The sequence below is a fragment of the Protomyctophum bolini genome, assembly GCF_963924005.1.
Source record: "Protomyctophum bolini genome assembly, chromosome: 23".
In the NCBI taxonomy this organism is placed as follows: Eukaryota; Metazoa; Chordata; class Actinopteri; order Myctophiformes; family Myctophidae; genus Protomyctophum; species Protomyctophum bolini.
The window spans coordinates 13,453,562-13,479,908 of record NC_137884.1 but is presented as its reverse complement, the minus strand read 5'-3'; the positions used below and the strand labels follow the sequence as shown (position 1 = coordinate 13,479,908).

Below are 26,347 nucleotides of genomic sequence, written 5' to 3'. Positions count from 1 at the left end.
TATAGTATGCCTTACGATATGGGCTATAGCCCATGGTCCAAAATGATGAGAAACGAGGCTAACTTTTTTTTTCAACATTTCAAAAAACATGGGCTATAACCCATCGTTTTTTCATGTTTTCATTTTTTTCAAATCCTCCAAAATGATGAAAAACGGCGTGCTATAGTATGCCGTACGATATGGGCTATAGCCCATGGTCCAAAATGATGAGAAACGAGGCTAACTTTTTTTTCCAAAATTTCAAAAAACATGGGCTATAACCCATCGTTTTTTAATTTTTTTATTTTTTTCAAATCCTCCAAAATGATGAAAAACGGCGTGCTATAGTATGCCGTACGATATGGGCTATAGCCCATGGTCCAAAATGATGAGAAACGAGGCTAACTTTTTTTTCCAAAATTTCAAAAAACATGGGCTATAACCCATCGTTTTTAAATTTTTTCATTTTTTTCAAATCCTCCAAAATGATGAAAAACGGCGTGCTATAGTATGCCGTACGATATGGGCTATAGCCCATGGTCCAAAATGATGAGAAACGAGGCTAACTTTTTTTTTTCAAAATTTCAAAAAACATGGGCTATAACCCATCGTTTTTGTCATTTCGTCATTTTTTTCAAATCCTCAAAAATGATGAAAAACGGCGCGCTACAGTATGCCGTACGATATGGGCCATAGCCCATGGTCCAAAATGATGAGAAACGAGGATAACTTTTTTTTCCAAAATTTCTAAAAACATGGGCTATAACCCATCGTTTTTGTCATTTCGTCATTTTTTTCAAATCCTCAAAAATGATGAAAAACGGCGCGCTATAGTATGCCGTACGATATGGGCTATAGCCCATGGTCCAAAATGATGAGAAACGAGGATAACTTTTTTTTCCAAAATTCTATGTGCACGTGAGCGTGCTCTATGTTCTATGTGCACGTGAGCGTGCTCTATGTGCACGTGAGCTTGCTCTATGTTCTATGTGCACGTGAGCGTGCTCTATGTGCACGTGAGCGTGCTCTATGTTCTATGTGCACGTGAGTGTGCGCTCACCTCATGCTTGCGCTCGTCGCCGAGCCTCTGCAGCTGCCAGTAGACGACAGCCCGCTGGGACTTTGGACTGCACTCCAGAAACATGCTGCTGTTCTCCACGCCGTACACGCTGCGGTCCTCCACACTGCCCACCAGACCGTCCATGTCATCTAAACACACACACACACACACACACACACACACACACACACACACACACACACACACACACACAATAAATATTATGCTTCGCTGGCCACAGCTACTTCACTAGGAAACAACTGGGAGAAGTGTGAGGTTTGTGGTTGGGTTATAGTAAAGATTTTAATAACAAAATGGTTTAGTGCGCGTGCGTGCGTGCGTGCGTGCGTGCGTGCGTGCGAGAGAGAGAGAGAGAGCATGAGTGAGTGTACCATGATGCTGCAGGTCTGAGCACTGGGACAGAGGGTCTCCGTTCCTGATGTCTTGTCGTCTGGTTCGCCTGTAGAGAGAACACAGTTAAAAGGTTAAAAGGTTAAAAACTAGAAAACAAAACCATGATAAACCATTACACTTGTTTACAACAGGGTCCACCATTTTCAATTCATCAAAACATTTAGGGATGTACAATTATACACACACATAATAGGTCTGTGTGCAATTTCCTTTTTGCCCACTGGGGAGCACTGTTAGCTAACAGTAAACCTGCACAGTCGGAGCCATTATGAATCATCTGTGATGAAGTGTGTGTGTGTGTGTGTGTGTGTGTGTGTGTGTGTGTGTGTGTGTGTGTGTGTGTGCGTGTGTGTGTGTGTGTGCGTGTGCGCATGCCTGTGCGTTTGTGCGTCTGTGCGTGTGTGTGTGTGTGTGTGTGTGTGTGTGTACAACTCAGAACAGTGAGTGTTTACTCAGCCATCAGTCCACTGTTGAGACCACAGCGGGTGAATAAATGACCAAAAGAGAAAAAGAAGAAGAAAACCCTGGCAGCAAGACGCGAGAAACATAAACCTGCAGCTCAATGAACCACTGTGCCTCGTCCACCGCTGTTATTATGAAACACGTACGGTATTGTTACGCTTTTGAAAATGACGTCGTAAAACGGCTTCCCCTCTGCGTGCTTTTAGGACATGAAAAGGCCCCCGTGTCACAGAGTGTTTTACTGCCATGCTATGCTGGGGCTCTGGTGGAAAGTATACTAAGACGTGAACTTATTCAAAGTACGGGGGTACTTTTACTTTACTGCTGAGCATTTCCAACTTTCAATACTTGTTTTCACTTCTACACCAACTCACTACATCTCAGAGGCAACTATTGTAGCCTACTTTTTAGTTTTTCACTCCACTACAATTATTTGAAAACTTTACTGGTTACTTTTGTAGATATTATTATTAACCACTTCAGCCCATATGTATTTCGGCCATTTGAAAATGTACGATCTACAAGCTCACTCACAACATGTTGCGTGAGTTTGTAGATCTGCTATGTTCAAAAGATTTATTTTAATATACAACTTGTGAAATGGAACATTCCGCATAATGAGTAGGCTACTTTTACTATTGGTCCTTTTAAGAAGTTTGATGCCAATACTTTTGTGCTTTTACTCAATTACATTTTGAATGCCAGACTTTCACTTAACAGCTGGGTATCTCTACATTTGCAGTATTGATATTTTCACTTATAGTTGAGTAGCCTACTTTGCCACCACTGCGTTCTCCCAGCTAATTCACCATCATATCGTCACTGTTGCCGGGTAGAAACATTGCATCTCTGTATACAAAAAAATATATTATGTTTCTTCATTAATCAATTCCTTTTGTTATGCCTTTATAGTGCAAACGTAGCCAAAAAATAATAAGTTGCATCACTGCTGTTGGGCTATTTCCAAAAGAAAAATAAAATTTTGATGTTGCAATTCTCACCTATAATAACCTGCCGAAGGATAGGGATGCCAGACTGAAGGTGGTCAAGTCTGTCTGTGGGTTCTTAGGAACATGTAGCCAACGGAAAAGAAGCAACTAGGTTTGGATTCACTGGAACACCACAGGTTACCTTTTCCATTTCCTGAAAGGATCCTAATACTGTACAACGTTTACGCCCGGCAGTGATGATATACATTCTTTCATGAAATGAATGGATGGATGGATGGATGGGTGGATGGATGGATGGGCGGATGGATGGATGGATGGTGCATGTGTGGGTGTGTGCGTGTGTGTGTGTGTGCATGCGTGTGTGTGTGCGTGCGTGCGTGCAGGCTCAGCGCTTCCTCTTTCTATAGTGCACACAAATTATGGACATAAAGAAACCTACAATCGTTTTCTATCAATCAACCCCCCACCACCCCCCCCCCACACACACACACACACACACACACACACTACAAACACAATCATGGAGTCTCATTTGTAGATTTCCTGGCCTAACATTCCTGTCTTTCTTGGCTGTCTGAGCATGTGCGAGAGGGCGAGTGTCTGGTTCTCATTCGAGGCTGCGGGGGAAATATCGTCGCTGTCGGGTTGAAACCTTGTATGTCCAAAACTGTTCCTCTATATCGTTCCAAAAACTCATTGAAATTCATTCACGGAAAAGAACATGAAGTTGAATTATTGGAGATGTGAGTTTTGTGGCCGACAGCAGTGATATTTGGAGTGCAGAGCTGGGCAGAGCGGAGGCCCAAACCCGGCCCTAACCATGGGGTGTAACCCTGCCCTGCACCACTGCACCCACCGGCCTACTTCATGTTGGTGTGAGAAGTTCTGCATGAGTGAAATGAAGGGTATGTGCGTGCGTGCGTGCGTGTATTACTATACTTCCAAACGTTCCCACATGTACAGAAAAAATTGAGAAATGGACAGTGTGAGGACAATAATTTTGATGGTCCTTGCAAGAGAAATGATCTTAGAGCTGGATTTACAATTAGGAAAAGACTCCGGTTAGGGTGAATGGTTCGGAGTTAGGTTTAAGGAGGTGGGGTTTGGGTTAGAGTTTTCCTTACTTTTAACTTAGTTGCGTGGCATTGGAAAATACCAGAGAAAATGCTGATCTACACGCTTAAAAAACATCCAGTGTGAGCATGTAGCCTGAGTCTATTTCAATGCTGTACTAAAAGGTTGATGTCCTCACAGGTATAGTAATGCAAATCTGTGTGTGTTTGTGTGTGTGTGTGTGTGTGTGTGCGTGTGTGTGTGTGTGCGTGTGTGTGTGTGTGTGTGTGTGTGTGTGACTGTGTGACTGTGTGTGCGCGTGCGTGCGCGTGCGTGCATGTGTGGTGGTCAGGTCTAATCCCGCTGGATGCAGCAGTGTAATTTGAGGGTGTGTTTGTTCAAATCTCTCGGTTGTAGGGTGAAGTAGCTCCTGTTGGCTATAATTTGGCTTGTGCGTGCGTGAGTGCGTGCGTGAGTGCGTGCTATTACTGTATTTTTGAACTCGTGTTCATGTAGTTTTCTTCGTAGACTAACTGGCATGTTTAGATGTTTGTTTTGGTTTGTGCTGTGTGTTGTGTTGTGTGTTGTGTCTCAGTCTGTCAGTGGTTTTCATATCAAGGCCCATTATTTATTCAGAATTTGAGCCACAGACCACCATTTGATGAGATTTAGCCTCTCAGACCCCAAATGTACGATTTTGTCCACAATTCCATGCTGTATTGATGTGAGAACACAAACATTGATCTATAATAACAATTCTTCTACATTCTCATTGTGTACACCTCTGGTGAATTAAGCAATGCAGATGTAACTATATATGTAATAATGTAACTCTTGAGAGCGTAAACTGAAACCTTATAGTTTCATTTCATGCTGGTCTATGTGGTCTATGGCAGGTGTTCCCAAACTTTTTTGGACCAGGTACCCCTTTTGGGGTAGATATTTTTCCAGGTACCCCTGTATCACATATACAGACGTCTAAATGTAGGCGTCTAAATGTAGACGTCTAAATGCATTTTTTTCAAATCTTCAAAAAATGATGAAAAACTGCGCGCTATAGTATGCCGTACGATATGGGCTATAGCCCACGGTCCAAAATGATGAGAAACGAGGCTAACTTTTTTTTTCAAAATTTCAAAAAACATGGGCTATAACCCATCGTTTTTGTCATTTCGTCATTTTTTTCAAATCCTCAAAAATGATGAAAAACGGCGCGCTATAGTATGCCGTACGATATGGGCTATAGCCCATGGTCCAAAATGATGAGAAACGAGGATAACTTTTTTTTTCAAAATTTCAAAAAACATGGGCTATAACCCATCGTTTTTGTCATTTCGTCATTTTTTTCAAATCTTCAAAAATGATGAAAAACTGCGCGCTATAGTATGCCGTTCGATATGGGCTATAGCCCACGGTCCAAAATGAGGAGAAACGAGGCTAACTTTTTTTTTCAAAATTTCAAAAAACATGGGCTATAACCCATCGTTTTTGTCATTTCGTCATTTTTTTCAAATCTTCAAAAATGATGAAAAACTGCGCGCTATAGTATACAGACGTCTAAATGTAGACGTCTAAATGTATACGTCTAAATGTAGACGTCTAAATGTATACAGACGTCTAAATGTTGACGTCTAAATGTAGACGTCTAAATGTGTACGTCTAAGTGTAGACGACTAAATGTGTACGTCTTCTCTTATGGGGGTCCCTGGCATATCTTTTCAAATGGGGGTCCACGGGCTAAGTAGTGTCAATTTGGGGGTCCTTGACATGAAAAAGTTTGGGAACCACTGCTTTAAACACTTTAGCACTTTATGAACATGAACAAAATAGATGGGTCCCCCCTGGAACTCCCTCAGGTACCCCTGGGGGTCCCCGGACCCCACTTTGGGAACCACTGGTCTATGGTCTATGTGCATTGGCTGGATATACACAGGATGTCCAGCTGGGACGGTATATAAGCCTAAAGGTTAAAGGTCAGAGACTGTCCCCCGAAACCATGGGATTCATGGGATTCATGGGATTGAGGGAAAGGTCGATGAGCATTGCTTTCCCTATGCCTCCACAACGGCCGCTGAGCAGGGTTGTTACAGTTGACTAAGACTCAAACTAAAACTAAAAAGCGAGAAATGTATTTTGACGACAAACTACAATAACAACAATCTTTCCCTTTTTGTTACCAAAAAACTGCAAATAAACAGCAAATACAAAAACTGACTAAAATGTGTCAATAAATCGAGGCTTTCCTCATGTCGGAACAACATACCAAATAATTAAATAATAAACTAGAGAGATGGACTAAGATTTAAGGACCATAAACTAAATCTATAGTCTGGCTCCAGACCATCCTCCAGTCTGATAACCAGGCTACTAAATCTAGTAAATTCCTCAATTACTCACGCACTCAACCAAACAAACAAAAACTCTACACAGAAATACACCACCAAACTAAATAAAAACTCAAACTAATGAATATTATAGACAAAAACCAAAATAACTCTTGCAGCTGAGGCACCCTTGAGCAATGCGCTTAACCTTAACTACTCCAGTGGAACAGCTCCATGCGGTCCAACAGTGGAAGACTGCAGTCGCAATTAAGACTCGCAACGGGCAGCGTCCCACGTGTCAGTTCCAATAGCAGCTTGAATGGGAGGCTCATGGGTGCACAAAAAGCGCAGCGCCGCGTGCATGCTCAGCAAAACCTTGCTCGGTTAAATGAAAAACTTGAAAAAGAACGAGGGAGGGAGGGAGAGAGAGAGAGAGAGAGAGAGAGAGAGGGAGGGAGAGAGAGCTGCTCATACCTCTTGGCAGTGGGGAAGTATCTGGAGCACTCGGAGCCGTCCCAGGCACAGTACGGGTCCCGGGCCAGGCAACACTCGGCGCACGCCTTGCCATACACCTCGCAGCGGTGCAAAGGCATCTGGGATACACCCAGCGCTGAGCCGAGGTACAACTGTTGCTGTTGGAAGAGTCCGAGAGAAGTAGAAAACACATTAGGAGAATTGATTGATTGATTGTGTGACTCAGGTTGGACTGCATGGCTGGCCCTCGTATAAAGGGAACCTCTGTGTGAGGTGGCGGGTTCGAGTCCCGGCGGGCGCGTTTCGGTCTCTTTGGAAATCCACGAATGGCGCGCGGGGTGAAAATACATTCTCAAGTTCAAGTTTTTTATTGTTTCTCTTGGACTCTCTCAAACCGTGTTCGGATGAAATATTATGTGTGGAAAACAGGGTCATTTGTTCTCTTACCTGCTTGGTGGAAAGCTCCATAGCGGTAATGGGAGTTGGCTCCTGCATGAAAAAAAAATTCACCACATTAAACGCCAGGTTTATTCATTTTGTTCATATTATGTATATTTTCATGAGTTTGACCCACACTATCAATTTGACTTCAACCGCTTTCCACCTGGCGCCCGTACTTTTCATTTTATTATATTTTTCATATTTTTTAAATAGCAAAAATATCTAAAAGCTCAATTAGATTAGTGCAATGTTTTTCAAGTAGGACTATTTCCGCTATTCATCATTCAACGCAGTAGGCCTATGGAGGGCATAAGTGATTCATTCACTTATTAGGCTACACATTCTATAGTATAGATAGAACAACTATATTTACAACAATGTAAATATAGGTCCATTTCCATACCCTGAAGACGGTCATCTCCTCCAGAACCACCTCCTCCAGGTCATGCCAGCTCTCTCTGGGAATGGTCACCACCTTCAGCACCGTCCCCATGTCTACAACGCATCGGCACACAAATATACATTTGTTTTGCTTCCTTTATAGCAGTAGTTCTTCAAATATTTTTCATGTATGTCAAGGACACACAAATTACAATGTGTTTGGCATTCGGCCGCAATCTGAAAATATTATTTTGTGACAGGGGGACCCTCGATCACACAAGATCTGTGTTGTGAAAATGTTTCCACATTTCTTTTGGGGAATTAAAAGATCTACAAGCTACACTTTACCAGCTCAGTGGCCTTGTAGTTAGAGTGTGCCCGCACTGAGACTGGGAGGTCAGGGTTCGATCCCAGGGCTGGATCATACCAAAGACTATAAAATGGGACCCAATGGCCTCTCTGCTTGGCACTCAGCTCAGCACTCAGGTTGGATCTGGGGTAAGTCCCTGCAACATAGCGTCATGCCTCATGCTACAGGGGGGAGACATCACATATATTTTGGGTCTCGAGGCTAAAATGTTTAACCATTAACCAACTGTTTAGCCGATGAAGTGTTGCAGCCCCGCTGCCAGAGAACAGGCTGAATAAACAGGATGCTGCGGTCACCTGTGCCGATGAACATCACGTCATACTGTCCGTCCTCGGCCTCCACGCGGTCCACCACCAGCTGAGAGAACTGGTAGCCTACGTCCGTGCGCACCACGATGGGACGTCCCCCCGTGGGGTGCACAGGGTTGTACATGGCAGGGTGGCCCCGGGCGAACGTGATGACCTCGTCCGGCAGGTCCTTGGTGGAGTCGAACCCTCCGAACGTCTTGCTGGGACACTGCAGAAGGAACCGTAAAAGATATGACCAGTTAAGTTAAGTGTTGATTTCATCGACTAATACTATGACAAAAAAGGTTTGTCGACAACCTTTTTTCACTGACAAGAACTAAATGTAAACTAAATAAAAACTAGACTAAAATAATAGGAATGCTAGTGGACGAGAGATCCAGTATAAGTCATTTTACACTTGGTTGCTTGCTGAAAATAGCAGATCTACAAGCTCACAACACATCCCCCCGAGGGACTCTACTTAACCATATGGGTTTTTTGATGAATCGAATCCCTATTTTTGAAAATGTTTGATTTATTTTTGTTTTGTAGACTGTTACATTGTGACAACTTTATTTTCTTTGCTTAACGGCAGACTCACAGTGCCAGGGCGGGGGTAGGGCACCCTGCCTTGGAAGGGCACCCACTGGTAGTTGGGTCCGTCTCTGTGGGCGTAGGGGCCCAGGAAGACCCTCCTGATGTCTGCCATGTTGTACACACACACCGCAGAGCCTTTGAAGATGTTACTGCATGGGAGGAAAGAGAGTGCCAGAAACAATATTTTACAGACGATAATAATCATATTCATAACAAATGCAGAAGTCGACATTGTAAATTCAAAACTCAAATCACATGGATCTTGGAACCCCACATGTGACCAGCCTGCCATGTCAGTCATCTACTACAACGTCAGTCATATGTCAGTCTGACGACAGTATGACTCCAAATGTGTGTTGCCCCGATCTGAACCCCATTGTCTTCCAACATGAAATTCAAAATGTAAAACACGTATATATTAAAATACATTAGTGGAGGTGCTGGTGGTGGGCATATACAGGGTTGATGGTTTCTTGTATTTTATTGTATGTCTTTAAATGTCTTGATGAATTGAATACATAGGACCACAACGCCCTCAGGGCTTTTTATGTTATCCTTTTAGCATCATAAATATAACCTTTTTGCAAACTGTTAATAAAGTATTCAATCAATCAATCATATCATAAACAATATGGTTTACCAATTTATAAACATCAGCTTAGAATGATCAGTGCATAGAGAGACAAAGCATGACAGAAGGAATGGAAAGTGAGGGAGGTTAAAAAGTAAAAAAGAGAGAGCGAGGCCGGCGAGATCAAAGACGGAACGAAGACAGAACAGTCACAAGGAGAACAGGAGAAGAATTCATCAGTGATGCATCATCACCAGCCAGGGATTTACTGTAGGAACTGTCGAAGCACCGTAGGAGAAAGACAACAAAATGAGTCTTCAGCGAAGCAACAAAAAGGCACGAGGTAGAAAGGTTGTCATCGTTTAACAGCGGGGATGACAGATTGGAACTTTGAGTTGATTGCTTCCAGCCTCGTCCCGAGAGCAGACAGGAATGTGGGCACGCCACCAGCAGAACAGGAGGGCTGTTTCAGAGCACAGTGGAATTCCTTCTCCAGGATTTTCGTTTTGAGCACTTGGCCCCCGAGTCGTTTTAACAGAGCCAGATGGGAGGGTTCTGCTCTTACTAGCGGGGGCCACGGCTCCAAACCAGACAAGGTCGAAACTCAAAATCCATCACAAAAAACCAATTGATGTGGATTTTCTGTGTTTTGACACAGGTCGGCCAAAAGACATCAGCAATCGGAGACTCACGGTCACGACAGCAGAGAACTTGGGAGTTCCAAAGTAAAATTCCAAGATACATATTCCACTGCCATGATTAAACATCTACAGTATAACTGTTGGAAATACATTGAAGCACTTCCAAATCCCACCCTGAACGCATTGTGTAATAAACCGTTCTGTTTTCCGAAATAAATAAAAATATGTCCATTTTGGAAATGAAAAACGTAATTATGTGGAGATTAGCATTCAAAGTCTCCCGAATTCAATCCAAACCGGAGATCTAATATTTCCATGTTGGTAACCAAAAAGACTTAACTTACTTAACTATTCTTTGAAACTCCAAATTGGCTTAACTTGTTTATTTTTGAACGCACACTCTTAATATGAGAATATAATTCAATTTTAAGTAAAACTGTTTGTTTTTTCTTCAATAACACACACACACACACACACACACACACACACGGGGAGCAGAGGGGACAGCCTTTGTCTGTTTTAGCGCTCAGGGATGTTGCGTTGGACTCGGCGTGGTGACGTGGGTGGCATTATAAACAAGTGACAGCGTTCACCAAAGCATGGAAGATGAATGGATTAGCATTTGTAAATGTTAATTACAGAGAAATTCAATTAACCCACTGGGGCACAAAAAAGACACTCCATTATGTACTGTGCCTCTGGAGAAGGCCAGACCCTACGCATAATATTATGAACACGCACGCACGAGCGTGAGCACGCACACACATGCACGCACGAGCGAGCACGCACACGCACCCTTTGGGAGAGACAGTCAAAACAGCGTTTCATACACATAAGCACTGGTGGAAAGTAACTAAATTACATTTGCTCAAGTATAATTTTGAGATATTTTCACTTTACTGGAGTATTTCCAGTATTTCAATACGTTTACTTCTACTCCACTACATCTCCATCTCAGAGACAAATATTGTAGGCCTACTTTTACTACGTTACAATTATTTTAAAACTTCAGTTTGGCTACTATAGTACTTTGCAGATATAAAATAATTACATACATTAACCACTTTAATACAAAATTGCCAATCTACAAGCTCACAACGCGTCTCATCGCGGCAAACATTTTAGTACGTTTACTTTTGGTACTTCAAGTTAAATTTGATGCCACACGCACAAACGCACACAAGCGCACATGCACAAACACACTTTAATGCACACATGCACAAACACACTTTAATGCACACATGCACAGGATCACCACCATCAACCATGGACCTGTCTGTGCTGTGCCTCATTAAGTGGCGATATTAAAAGCCAGCCGCTCTGAAATACCGCTCTGTTCATCTCTGAAAACCGGCCACTTAGAAAACCAATTAAACCCACTCTAATTCCTCAAAGCCCTTTAATTGAATCTCCGAGCGTCTTTGTGTGTGACTGTGTGCGTGTATGTGTGTGTGTATGCGCGTGCGCGCGGGCATATGTGTGCATGCCAACCAGCACCCCACCCAACAGCGATTCACATGGTGTGCACCGAAACCCCCTCCCGTATGGGATTAGCGATGCGCGTCGCGGCGCCATTGTCAGGCTGCTCCAGGATTCTATTCATTGTTCCTCATCGTGACCATGAACAGTGATTGATGGTGAATAGCCTCGGACACAAAGCCACACCCCGACGCAAAATTCATCATCATCACCATTCGCACCACCATCGTCCTCGCCATCATCACGATAAGTGTCGCCATCTGTGGCGTTTCAGGCTCACGTGCATAGCCTCGTCTCTCAACGCCTTCGACCTCAACGGGGCGCGTCGAAATGGAACGCCGTCTGGCTTAGCCGTGCGCTCCTGGCACTGGTGCAAAGTAACTAAGTACATTTACTCAAGTACTGTACTTAAGTACAATTTTGAGGTATCTGTACGTTATATAAGTATTTCCAATTTACTTTTACTCCACTACAATTATTTGAAAGCTTTAGTTACTAGTTACTTTGTAGATTTTAATTGTGATTAGAAAACATACATTAGAAAACTTTTCTTGTGACCACCGCGCTCTAACTTAAGGCGCGTTACCCGTTCAAATCATATAATAGAAATAAAGGTGATGGGTCGCACACACCAATCTGCTTTAGTTTTTATTCTTGCATGTTGAATTAAAGTCAACAGACCTTTCGGCTATCCAGCCTTCATCAGTTAAAAAACATTAACCACTTCAACGCTATACATTTTCTGCAATATGAGCACTTTTACTTTTAGTCTTTTAGTACGGACTACATCGACACTTATACTTTCACAAGTCAAATATTTGAGTACTCTTTCCAGCCACTGGTTCTTGGTGAGTGAGTGAGTATCGGGTTCCCCCCCCCCTCCACTCCCATTGATCCGACACCTATAATCTGATTTCCCCAACCCGAGCCTCCGGGGGAGGGGGAGGGTGGTGGGGGACGAGAGGATAAATCGGCTAAAAGCAATCTCCAAATCTTTAAGAGGCGAGACGAAAAGGCCGGGCGAGGGAAAGCACCTGGAAGTGGATTAACAGGCCGGGCAGCGGCGTCTGGGCAGATGTCGGTCAAAAGCCTGCATCCAGTGTTGGAAACTAACCAAGTACATTTACTCAAGTACTGTAGGCCTAAGTACAATTTTGAGTTGCTTTTACTTAACTGGAGAATTTCAGTTCCAATTCCAATTCCAATTTTCAGTACATTTACTTTACTACAGCTCAGAGGCGTACTTTGAGCTATACGTACAAGCTCACAATATGCCACGATGAGAGATCTGCGGCATAGAAAGATTTTAAATACAGTTTATCCATTATGACACAGTACATACTGCATAATGACTACAATACATTTACTTTTAATGTATATTTTGATTCCAATACATTTGCATTTTACTCAAGTACTGACTTTTAACTTGTTCCTTTACTGGAGTTATATCATTTCTATAGTAATTTCTATGAGATATTTTATTATTTTGTATTATACTTCACCGATCTAAGAGCTTGGTCCAGGACAACGCGCAACAAAGTCTATCAAGCCATGTTCTGACGTTTTCTCACATTTGACCGGACTTATGAAATATTATTCCAACATTATCTTTTGATACGTGGACCCCGTTAACCAGCCTGTACTTATGCCACGTATGCACACTGGTGGTCCGCGAACCACTGGTTGGTGGAAGGGAGAAAGAAAGAATGCAGGAAAGCGGAAAAAGAGGAAATGGAAGCGAGTGTGCTTTTCAAATATGAGAGGAAATATCTTGTGCAGGCGGCCGGGAATATTTCACTCATCTCCTATAGCAACCAGTCAACACAACGGATATGATAGTGGCAGCATCTGTTGCCGTCGACATTCCGTATATTACGTGAGGATTTGAGCACTGACAAAGCTTTTGTACTATAGATGCTGGCAGGGCTATACTGAACACATGTGCGCTATCAGGCGGGGTTACTTGGACCAGAGGTTCCCAAAGTGCGGTCCGGGGATCCCTATAGGAGCCCTTGAGGGACTTCCAGGGGGTCCCCAGATAAGTGATAGTTAGGAACCAAATGGCCTTATAATTATAGACCCTTCATGGGTCTGTAACTCGGAGAGTGTACAAATGGAACCAAATGGACCTGTGGACAGGGGTAGGAGCAGATAAGCTATAGGCTTCCTACTCCCTTTCGAACAATAATTGTACTAGATTTTGTGTTTTGCTTCTGTTTTAACTTTTTTCTTTCAATGTGTTATTATTGTATATCTATTATTATATTGTCTTCTTATTTAACCCATTCTGGGCGGGAACCCCTTTTGGTGTTTCAAGCCTTATGTTATACTTTAGCTATTGAAAAATAGCAGATCCAGGCATACTGTACAAGCTCGAGCTTGGTGCTGTGGTGAAAATCTTTGAATATATATTCTTTGAATATATATGGTGGTCGGCGGATTATTACATATAATGTTTGAGGTCTTTGACATGAAATATTGAGAACCACTGATATAGAAACATGAGGTTTTTCAGAAAACTGTCGGATTTAGAATTTGTAGAATCGTTCTCAGGTCTAAATGGGTTCAAATGGTTCGACATAAACAATGACTGATTCCTTCATTCATTCTACAGATGTGAGCTACGGTCAAGGTTACCTGGACGTGGTGAAGACGGCGTAGATGATGGGGTTCTTGGGGTCCTTGGAGCTCATCAGGAAGACGTCCTCTGCAAGCACAACATATTTCGGGGTTGAACAATGTAACCCATTTAGACCTGCGTCACCTTAACCACTTTAACCATTATTTTAAACTTAAGCTGTTGAAAAATAGCAGATCTACAAGCTCATAGCGTGGCAATTGGTGCTGCGCTACGAGCTTATAGATCTGCTATTGTTGAAAAATTGTGAAAATGTTGCACATTTCATTGAATATATATTCTTTCAGAGCGAACGTTTTTAACTCAAATATTTGCTTCTGGAAGAAGCAAATATTCACTGGAAGATTTTTTTTTTCAGATGGGGGTCGTGGCCAATTACATAAGTTTGGGGTTCCTTCACATGAAACACAGGTTTTTCAGAAAATTATTTAGAAGACATTTTTGAATTTTGACCTCAGGTCTTCACTGAGAGACGGACACCGTGGCGCACGCACATATTTACTATTTGTATAGCCGCACGGAGGCCGGAAGAGGAATTTGATTGAAAATGCTGTCATATGTATTTGTAACCCGAACTCTATAACCGCCAACCTTGGCTGTAACACCCTAAATGTAAAAGTAAACCTAAACCCAATGTGGACTGGAAACGCATTGCTAATCCTATAATCCGGAACGAATCCATTTGTATTTGAAATCTTAGCTCTAATATGATTTTTATCCCTGAAACTGACCGACGGACCTTATTGTATAAGATCTTTGTTGGAGTTTTGGTCCCCATGTGGATAGCATTACACACACGCACGGCGCACGTACGCACCCACCCACCCACGCCGGCACCCACGCACCGACTCACACAGACTTACGTAGTTCATCAAAGTGCGTATCGATGCCATTGGCTCCTGGTACTGAACACATTAACCGGGCCTTAAGGAAGGTGGTCCACTTGTTCACTAGACTCCTGTGACCTCCCTGGTCATTCTGGAAACGCACACACACGCACACACACAAACACTATAATAAGAACAGCAGCATACACAGGAATGTAGATAATGTGGGAATGGAAAAAGGACAACTGGAAGAAATCGGTGGGAAGATACAACGCCTGCGTACGTGCGTGTGTGTGTGTGTGTGTGTACATGTGTGTGTGTGCGTGCATGTTTGTGCGTGTTTGTGCGTGTGTGTGTGTGTGTGTTGTTACCTTACACAGTTGTCCTATCCTGGCGATGGTAGCCTTGCCAGTGTGCTCTCCATCCATGGCGTTCTCCTTGAAGAACAGGAAGATCTTGTCGTCTTCTGGGTTGTCGCTCTCCGGGATCAGGTTCACGCCCACAAACCTGGGATCTGACAGACACACACGCACGCACACACACAATCACACACACACACACACACACACACACACACACACACACACACACACACACACACACACACACACACACACACACACACACACACACACACACACACACACACACACACACACACACACACACACACACACACACACACACACACACACACACACACACACACACTTTTTGAATATACCGATTACACTGTTCAAGTATAATTACAGGTAACCGGAACGCACAGCCTCAAAAATAAACTAAGTTTAGGAATACCATGGTGGCGACCATTCTGAGGTCGCAGAATTTGCACGCGTTCTTGTATTCAATGTGAGGAGTGGACGCACACACGCACACTCTCAAACACACACACACACACACTCTCAAACATGCACTCTCAAACACACACACTCTCAGACACACACACTAACACGCACACAAGGAGAGCAGGGAGCACCAGTTTCCAGCTCCAACCACTGTCTGGGTGAAAATCCTCCTCCCTCTAACGAGACAATCCACGTTGATCCGGTTCGGTCGTGGCTCAGTGGCAGCGCCGTGCGCCGCCGTGTAGCGTCTCGTTTCACCACGACCCGGCGCTCCGGGTTCCAACATCCCCACAAACCCCTCTCTCTCTCTCTCTCTCTCTCTCTCTCTAAACCGCATCCTTGCACAAACACACATGGCTCCGATTGTACTTGTACAACACTTGAATAAATCTGCCGCAGCTTTGGGGCGCGAGAGGAAATCAAAACGCGGAAAAAAGGCCAAACGGCCCGAGGTTCAGGATTACCCCCCACCACCCCGCCACCACCACACCACCAAGCCCCTGAAGCTGGTGGGGATGGGGGCAGTGTTGCCATGTCTGCTCATTTCTCTGTAAAGTTGCTTGTAAATATTATTAGTTGAGGGTTCTGCAGGGGGGGGGATTTATTGCTTAAATCGGTGGTTCCCAAATGTCTTCATGGCATTGAGCCCCAAATTAATTTGTCCCCTAATATAACCCCCATCTGAAAATGTATTGTGCCAGGCCTACCACATTTGTGTTGTTGAAAAATAAAAATAAAATCTTTAAAAAAAAAAGAGCTGATCTACAAGATCACATTGCACCGTGACCTGTTGTGAGCGTGTAGATTGGCCATTTTCTAACATCCGATTTAGAACAGTATAAAGCCTGCAGCTAAAGTGCTCGTGTAGCCTAGACAGGCTTGTTTTCATAGACCTGGTTGTGTGTTTCTCTCGCCAAATCTGGCAACACTGGAGGGCGGTGTGTGTGTGTGTTTGGGGGGGGGGGGGGGGTGGGTCGGGGGCAAGGCGAGGGGGATTGCAGTCGCAGTCACCCAGGCGTCGTCACGCATAAAACGAGCCCGCGTGTGTAAGAGCGAGGGGGTTTAGACTGGAGAAACAAGGGGTGCCATGTTACGGCCGGATGGCTGTTTGCTAGGGGATAGAGTGGCTGTGAAAAGGGCCAACGGAGCCAAAGTGGGGAGCAGATTTACAAGCACACTGTGTGGGTAACAGTCCTTGGATATGAATCACCACGCATGCACACACACACACACACACACACACACACACACGCGATAAACAGTGCTGCGCAGAAGTATGGCAGCCCCCGTTGTTCGTTCAGACACACAGAAACAACTACTGTACTGTGGCCAGATGTCATTTCCTGGGGTCTAGTAGGACTTATATTATATTATATATTATAAAATCGCTGCAATTGTTTGTAAAAAAATGTATAATACATATTTAGCCACTTGTTCGAATGCCCCTGTCAAAAATAGCCCAAAAAAAGAAAGCAGCAAATGAAAAAAATTAAATATAATAATAATAATAACACTCAACTTTTACTTTCTCTAATAAAACATGAACCTTGGTTGAAAAAACACCAAAGTTGTCTTTTAAGCTAAAGACACGCCCAAGTTGGTCTCGCATAGCCAGGCGAGCTATCTGTATATCCGCCTATAAGGCGGTAGATCTCTGAAAGTCTGGCGAGGGAGAGCCAGTGCATTGTCTGGCAGCGGCATCAGCCGTGGAGTGTCCGCGGCAGGCGGCAATGTTTCTCGGCGGCGTCAGTCCGACACCCTATGCCAAACCCTATCCCTAAACGCAAGCACGACGGCTGTTACCGGGAAGGTGGGTGTATTATGACAGCTCCATTTCGCGGCAGTGTCGGTCCGTTCGGCGGCCGCCGCTCCAGACGCCACACTGCCGCGAAATGGAGCTGTCATAATACACCCACCTTCCCGGCAGATGCCGCCCTCAATGCACTCCTTCTGAGTCTGGCTATGTGAGCCTAGACCCGAGCAGATAATATATATATATACACTCTACAATCTGCTACTGGGAGTGTGCCGTTCAATGCACACATTCATAAATCCAAACAGTGTCCTGGTGCCAGAGGCCCTGTGGTCGTACAACTCCTGATGTTTAATTCCCAACAAAAGGCGTCTTTATTCGACAGGAGGGTTTAATCCTACCGCTACCTCCATCCCGCCATGTGTGTTAAAAGATGGGAGCAGCGTACAAATAAACCGGGAATGAATCGAGTCTAGCGAAAGCCCTCCTTGTGGGTCTCACCCCCCCCCCCCCCCCCCCCACCCCCACCCCAAATCCTTTTGAAGTACACACTCAGTTTAGAATCAATAGCCATTAAGGATTCATTCCCGAGTTTCTCTCTTGTTACATTGGGAGTGTATACCATGTAACCCCCGCTGATAAAGGCTCAATTGAATATCCCCATCCTGGTAATCCAAGCAATTACCCTCGCTCCTTTGTGGAGGAGAGGATTTAGCCAGGGTGAGCGGTTTGTTGGAGCCGAGCGAATGAATGGAATGATGGGGATTAAGGTGAGGACAATAACGTCTCAATGCTCTTTCTTTTCCCCCTTTTAAAATGACTCTTTATAGATATGTCATGGCAAATCACCACGCCTGTGTGGGCTGTGCGTGCGTGCGTGCGTGCCTGTGTGCGTTTGAGGGCCAAATATCTACTATACTTTATATATATATATAAAGTATACTAGAATTTGAATAATCCAGATCGTGAGGACAATTTGTTTTGGTTCTCACAAGAGAAATGGTTGTTTATATGGTATATATATATATTTTAAATTCAATTACGATTAGAAAAAGATTCAGGTGGGGGTTAGAGTAAGGATTCAATAAAAATGTTGAGGTTTGGGGTTGGGGTTACGAGTTATGCTAGATTTATACGCAGTCGCACACTGAACATGCGTGCGTGCTTGTGCGCGTGCTTGCATGTGTGCATGTGTGTCGGTGTGTGTGTTTAAGGGGGAGGAGGTCAGTATTGGGGGTTGGTGGTGGACTGTGAGGAATTTGACTCTGCCACAGGAAAACAGCTGAGAGGGGATTAGTGCTGTGGGAAAGAGGGATAGACAGAGATGGCAGGCCTTTGGGGGAACGAGCTCTGACTGACCCTGTGTGGGTCAGCGGTGCCGCATGGCGACAGACGGGCACAGCCCCACCGAACAGAACACTCAATATAATAACAAGCCCTTTCTGAATGAGCAACCATCAAACCCAATCCTCGCTGAATGGAGCTCTGATATCAGTGTCTGCACCTGAATGGAGATGATTGGTAGTGGAATGAGCACTGTGACAGGTCTTAAAGGACTTGATGCTTCACGGTCACTTGAGGCTCTGTTTGGTTCACTCAGACAATTGGCCAATCACAAAGGTTTTGGCCTGCATTGACTAAATATGTATTTTTTTAACCACTTCCCCAAGGCAAGAAAATTGCCATTATTTTGAGATGTGGCTTTTATTTCTATTTGTCAAAGAATTCATGTCAGACTCTTTTTTTTGTGCTATGCCTTTTGGACTAAGACAAGTGTTTGACTGTACTCTGGTGTTTTTACATTATGTCTAATAAATCTGTGCGTGCGTGCTTCTTGAGACACCTTAGTTGGCATTATAATAAAATAAATTTGAAATTAATTGAAATTGCCAATTCCGGACACTGCTACAGACATCTGTCGTATAGGTGAAAGCAGCCCCTCCTCCCAACTCCCCCAAAAGATGGAATTTCCACATTATGATGAGAACTCCATGACAAACTCCGCCGTCTTAATTTCCGAAGCACAGACATTCTACATACTGTAGATTTGCAGTGTTGTTTATTACAATTTTCCCCCAAAACTGGAGTAGCGTTCCATTTCCATACATTCTCCATTAGTTACTAATTGTCTACATCAGTGGTGGAAAGTACATTTACTTAAGTACTGCACTTAAGTACAATTTTGAAGTATTAGTACTTTAATTGAGTATTTCCAAATTCCCAATACTTTTACTTCTACTGCACTACATCTCGGATCCAAATATTGTACTTTTACTCAGATTTGGATCATTATTACAAAACATACCCACTTCAGCCCTACAGTATATGCATTTGTGTACACATTTTAAAACTGAAAGAGCCATTCTGCATAATGAGGACTTTCTAGTACCTTTTGATGTCAATACTTACTTTACTTGTAAAAGAGTATTTCTATATTGCAGTATTCTTACTTTTACTTAAGTAAAACATTTGAGCACTTTGTCCACCACTGTCCATTTCCATACTCTCTCGTTTACAGTAGTTACTGATTGTCTACATTACCGTTGAGCCACCGTGAATCATGCTGCTCTGTCCTGATTGGATGGTCGTCTCCCAGGGTACGGAAGATGGCAAAGTCCCTTCCCATGAAGTCTGCAGATGTGCCAGAGTACAACTCTCCATCTGCCAATGAGAATGCACCATTGTAATGAATGGCCAACCACATTTAGAAAAGAATACATCTTCAGCCATTGTCAAAAACTCATTTCTCCACCGTTTCGGACACGGGGCGGCTCGTCGGAACCAGGCTGGCACCCTGGGCGCGTTCCTGTGGGTCCCACTGGGGGGGGGGAGGCACACGGAGTTGCACCACTCAGTTCACACGGGTGTGATTTTTTCTTCACAAATCGTCTATTTTAATAGTGTCCTGGAACTCACACATGCACCGTTTGTCACCCCCGAGCTGCGGTTCATACAGAAGCCAGGTACATTTTCAGGCCTGTTGAGAACTCCATCTCTGGGTTCTGTATGAAGCTCCAGGGTGACAAACAGTGCTTGTGTGAGTACCAGGGCACTATAAATAGACGATTAGTTAAAAAGCTGGAGCTACTAAAATACAAGCATTGGAATGAAGGCAACTAGCTTTCTACCATTCTAGCTGCATTTAACTGTGGGAACCACTGCGAGGGGTGAGGAAAATAGAGACCAGGGGCTATCTATGAAACAATTCAAGGCCAACATGTATGTTGGGAGTCTGGGACAGGATTATATTATATTCAGGGTACAGGGATCACTGAGATCTGCACAAAATAGTACACTTCCTTGAGCCAATCAAGAGATCAAATGAAAACAAAAGACAAGGCTTACCAATCAGGAGGGAGGCGGACAGCATCTTGGGGTCGTAGGGGCTTTTCCCACGTCCGTTCTCGAAATTCGACTCCAGTCTAAAGATGTTGTCCTGATATGAGAAGAGTCAAAGTTCAAAACAAGGCCATCGAAAGCCTATAGATCAGTGGTTCTCAAAAATGGGGTCCTTGGGGGGGGTCCGTGGCATTATGCATAACAAACTGGGGGGCATTGAAATGCTACAGTATATTTGAGAACCACTGGCCTAGAGTCTAGGTGTCTTCAACGTCTTTCAGGTCAAGGAGGACCCCTTAGCTTAACCGGACCCCCACTAAATATTGCATACATTGTGTTGCAGATTCATACATTTCAAAGATAGCTTCATAGACTGTGTTTGACAGCACTGCCATTGTGTAGCTTCATGTTAATGTGTAAATCCTTAATACCAAATTCATCTTTGCCACACCGTGTGTGCTTGTAGACCTATTTCCCCCCCTTAATAGCACACTACCTCTCATTACACACACAACACAAATGCATAATAGAATAACTTCATTCTTTGACAAACGACTTAATTCGGAACAGCGGGGAGTAGGCCTAACCCGGGGCACACTGCAGTGCAGGTACAAGTCCTTGAATAGATTAATGAAGCCGGGGGGGGGGGGGGGACCCAGCAGTACCAAGATACGTATAGACCTCTATTTGACATTATGTTACTCTGAATCAATGATTGGCAGCACTATTAAAAACTCCGGAGAACACACGCAGGGCCAATCTACACAGGCAACCAGCAGGAGACACTCACACTGCCTTCAGCCTATTGTCATGACACATGAAAGCATGCTGCTACATTGATTAACCTGAAGGCCTTTATCAAGATGACTGATTCAACTTGCATTTTAAAAGAGGGTGGGGGAGGGGGGGGGGGTTCATTTGCACGAGCTTAATTAATGATGGACTGTGAGTCAAGTGTTTTTCACTTTGTACAAAAGGAAGAAAACACACTCCACCAGGACAATGGTGCTTTTGCTTGACAGACTAGACTATAGAGCAAACCTTTTGTGGTGTAGGTAGGTGTTGAATAACTTAAATCGGACTATACCTAACCATCCGCCACGGTGTGTGTGTGTGTGTGTGTGTGTGTGTGTGTGTGTGTGTGTGTCCACATGCCACATGCACACACAGTGCAGTCGATAAGAACGCTTGCAAAAGCAGTGTGGAAACTGTACGAAGGCTCAGCACAGTAAAAACCTGAGGTTCATTGAAAGGGTAATAAAATTAAAAGGGTAATCATTGTAAGTGATATAGCTTGGATTAAAAAGAAAAGCTATTAGTTAAAGCTCTATTTTCCAAAATAAATTATTTAGTGTTTTTGAGTAAGTTAATTGCGTCTTGGAATCAGCAGAAGGTTCCGGGTTCAGTCATCAATGATTGTTGCTAATCATTTATCAGCTTCAACTTTACTTCTGTGCACTCATTGATTTGCTTGTTTCATCACTTGCAAATTCACTTCAATTCATATATCATATTCAAGGATACAATCTTGTATCCTGTATGAGAGTTTTCTCTCCTGATTTGAAATGGTTTGACTGAAAATCTATTTTCAGTTTACTACGGAGCCGGAGAGACGGGGGGGGCCCCTGTTACTGAACAAACACAATGATTTCTATCAGATTATAGAGCTACTGAACCCAACAAACATATCACTTACTGTACGACCTTTAACTTAGAGTGTAAAAAAGCTGTGTAGTGTGCGTGTGCGTGTGCGTGTGCGTGTGTGTGTGTGTGTGTGTACCTCTGCCCTCTTGCCCATCTCCAGGTAAGCACAGATGGGGTGGAAGGCTCCGGTGCCGCAGATATACAGGTGTGTCTGGTTGAACGGCTGAAGGACCCGGATGAAGTTAGAACACTCTCTCTGGGGGGGAAAAAAGACACGAGACAAGGAATGAAAATAAGAATAAGAATGTAATACTGTACTATATCCACTAAAACGGCTTTAGGTAATAACCAAAATAGTCTACACACAAACTGGTCCTTTCTGAAGAAAAGAATCACACCCGTGTGAACTGAGTGGTACAACACTATCTCCGTTTCTGGCGCAAGAGCGCCACTTTTGCCTACTGGTACTCTAAACATAGTCACATAGTCACATAGGTTAGGACGGACATTGCTGTTCCTTGGAGTGGTTGCACCACTCAAAAAGGACAAAAAGGACATTGCATATAATGAAAATCCATCTGAAACCTTCCTTCTAAAAAAACACCAAATATAACATCTTAAACCCTACATGTCGTGGGGTCCCTCAGGGCTCTACTGTAGGTCCTTTCGTCCCTCTGCACCAAATCTCTCAGGTGAAAATAGCCAATCTACAACCTCACAGCGTTTTCCTTTTCCCTGATTCGCTCTGTATCTTATCAGTTCGTTTATGTTTATGAGCTTGTAGATCTGCTATTTCCACAGAGGGACTCTATAGGGTTCATACAGTTTTTTTTATCCTTGAATAAAATGACACACTTCTAACAGAGAAGGAGGAAGTGTATTTAAGATGTAGGGGCTTTCCAGTTGGTTTGGAAACGGAGTATAGCGTTCCAAGGAAATCCCACCTGTAATGTAATGCCCATCAGGCGAGTCCACCTCACATCTCCAACGATCCATATGTTAGCATTTAGCGAGGCTGTTTGGGTTGGATCCCCCCAGCACATGTGTTTGGCCCCAGTGCTGTGAGATCGTTTATTAGAGCGTTAATTGACAAGATTGGTTAATCTTGCCTGACGTATTATTGCCAGAAGTGACGGCTTGATTTGAGCACATATGCTTAAGAGATCAGGCTGTGCACGCAGAATACGCAGAGAACTAATTGTAAGCACACATGCACAGAGGGTCGGGATGAGAAAACACACGATGCGTGCACACACGCATGTGCACGCACACACGTACACACACACATGCACGGATTGCACGCGCACACACACACACACACACACACACACACACACACACACACGTACTGTAAATACAAAATACAAACGCTCCAATTGTATAAATTATATTGTATTAACATACTCTACCATATAAGTTATGTTGTATTAACATACAAATTGGACAAAATTACATTTTATTCATTAAAAAAAGTTAAATAGAGTGCCGCTTTAACCCTCTAAACTCCAGTGTGAATCTTTTCCCAATGGTAAATCTAACCCTTCCCCCCCCCCCCCCCCCTAATAAAACAAACAAAAAACAATATACAGTCGAGTTCACACGCATGCACAGTTGCACACGTATTCTTTTTTATTTCTGCCTGAATTGATAGTTTCAAGTGAAGAGGGAAAGAGGGAAGGGGAGAGGTAAGCAAAGGTTGTCATGAACGGGACTTGAACACGCAACGCGCTGTCAGGCCAAAGCCTATATGTGGCATGCGCCTGGACCACTAGGCCAGCGGGCTCCCCACACACACTTCTGTCCATTTTCTCTCTGCTCGTCTAGCTTACAGTCGCGTATCTCTTCAGCCTTGTCCCTCTTACAGGTGTGTTCAGCCGATCGTTGCAAAAACAAAGAGAGACCATCTGGATTCATGCAGTGATGGAAAAAGTACTCTTTTTTTGTTTTTGTTTTACTTAAGTTTACTTAAGTACTGTACAAGTTCAATAGTCAGAATTTACTTGAATTTACTTAAAGTACTGAAAGTAAAAGTAGGCTACTCATTATGCAGAAGGTACCATTTCACACGTTAAAAAAAGAAAAAAATACTTTGAAAATAACAGATCTACAAGCTCACAACGTAGTAACTAAAGTTTTAAAATAATTATAGTGGAGTAAAAGTATAGCCTACAATATTTGGCTCTGAGATGTAGTGGAGTATAGAAGTAAAACTATTGGAAATCCACCCCAAAGTACTTGAGTAAAATGTACGTATAGTTACTTTACAGTACACCACTGGTAAGTCGAGCCCTAAATCTCCCAGACATTCCACAGCGATGGCCCGCCAACGTCCCTCCGTGTGTGACAACACTGGATATGAATGGGATCATAAAGTGCAGGGTCAGGTGACAAGTGTTTTCCATCCTGACCTCTGCTACACACATATATTCTGGATCATACCTTTTTCCTGCAATTTGAAATTCACAGACACGACTTATAAACTATAACTATATGGCTTTTCCCTCTCCCTCTGCCGTTGAACTTCAGTTTGACCTTGTGATCACATCCTTACCCCTTATCCCTAAACGTATTAGCCATTGTTTTACTGTTTGGAAAAAGAAACGTTTAAAATTGTTCAAATAGGCCTGGGCCATGGCTCAGTGGTCCTGGCACCTTGGCTGGTAATCCGGTCTGGCAGTGTGCCGCGGGTTCGACTCCCGATCCCGACGGCCTTTACTGCATGTCTCCCACCCCCCCCCCCTCTCTCTCTCCATTTCCTGTCAGCCCACTGTCTGTCCCTCCATAAAATATATTTAAAAAATAAAGGCTAAAACCACACAAAAAAAAAAAAGTTCAAATAGCCGATCTACGATCCTAACAGCACTGTGCATCACGTACAGTAAAAGCATGCTATAGTGTTCTTTTTTTTTCCCTACCTAACTGAGCCTCACTCAAGCATTAAAACACTTCAACGGGTCATGTTATCATTAACCCGCTGTCCCAAGTCCACACAGACCAGAACCAACCAGCGGTTTGACGGGAACCTCAGCTCCAGTGACCTCAACGCCCCACCACCCCCCACCCCCCTGCGTGCACGCCGCGGCTCCGCGCGCCCGCCTGACGCTAATGACTTCACCCTCTGTGCTCCCCTACCGTTGAAGGAGTAAAAAAAAATAACTCCCACTACATCATTCTCACACAGTATTACTGCGCGCAACGTATACCCGCTGCTACCATTAATTTCCCCCTGATGTCAGCCCTGTTTAGGTTTTCTCATGTGGGCTGGGTCCTTCATGCTAGACTCGTTAGCCCTGCGTGCGTGCGTGCGGTAGGTAGGTAGGTATATATGGGTCGAGCATATAACGTTGACAGGACTTAAGCCATACGAGTCACTCAAACACGCTTTATGCCCCCAGGTGAAAAATGGTTTCCCTGATCACAGACCATGTTATTATGCCGAGAACCGCTCGCACCGCAGAGGATAAAGGAGTCATTATTGGGTAAAATTAATGACACTCTTTCGGATCGGGTCTAAACCGATGACTTTCCGTGTGTGGTGGAGGGCGGTGGGTGTGCAGAGCTGTGCTCGGTGGGCTTAAACATATTTAGATGAGATGAGTGATTTCAGGTCATATTGAGGTCTGAAATTGAATATGGAAAAATGTGCGGGCAAGGCAGGATTCTTTCTCGTAATAATTAACAACGTACGGAGAAAATTGCCGATCCACAAGCTCAACAAATACAGCACAATGCATTGTGAACTTTTCTGGGACAAAAGGAGCGGACCACCTATTCTGCCACCTATTTTGGACACACCAATTTATTTGTGTATACCA

The 26,347-nt window shown here is 43.8% G+C and overlaps 1 protein-coding gene across 2 annotated transcripts in view; it reads right to left on the bottom strand.

Moving 5' to 3' along the window:
* sema3aa (sema domain, immunoglobulin domain (Ig), short basic domain, secreted, (semaphorin) 3Aa) overlaps positions 1–26,347 on the bottom strand; it is a 62,185-nt gene that overhangs the window by 4,781 nt on the left and 31,057 nt on the right. For both annotated transcript variants that reach the window (XR_013963627.1, XM_080757964.1), the window contains exons 4-16: positions 22,669–22,788; positions 20,895–20,985; positions 20,091–20,210; positions 15,320–15,462; positions 14,985–15,099; positions 14,121–14,190; positions 8,797–8,941; positions 8,205–8,424; positions 7,561–7,652; positions 7,164–7,205; positions 6,717–6,874; positions 1,432–1,499; positions 1,040–1,188 (exon numbers count right to left, since the gene is read on the bottom strand). Coding sequence is in view for 1 of the 2 variants with exons in the window: in XM_080757964.1 (XP_080614090.1) it covers positions 1,040–1,188; positions 1,432–1,499; positions 6,717–6,874; positions 7,164–7,205; positions 7,561–7,652; positions 8,205–8,424; positions 8,797–8,941; positions 14,121–14,190; positions 14,985–15,099; positions 15,320–15,462; positions 20,091–20,210; positions 20,895–20,985; positions 22,669–22,788 (1,533 nt within the window). In the remaining variant the exon portion in view is untranslated. The remainder of the gene's footprint in view (positions 1–1,039; positions 1,189–1,431; positions 1,500–6,716; positions 6,875–7,163; positions 7,206–7,560; positions 7,653–8,204; positions 8,425–8,796; positions 8,942–14,120; positions 14,191–14,984; positions 15,100–15,319; positions 15,463–20,090; positions 20,211–20,894; positions 20,986–22,668; positions 22,789–26,347) is intronic.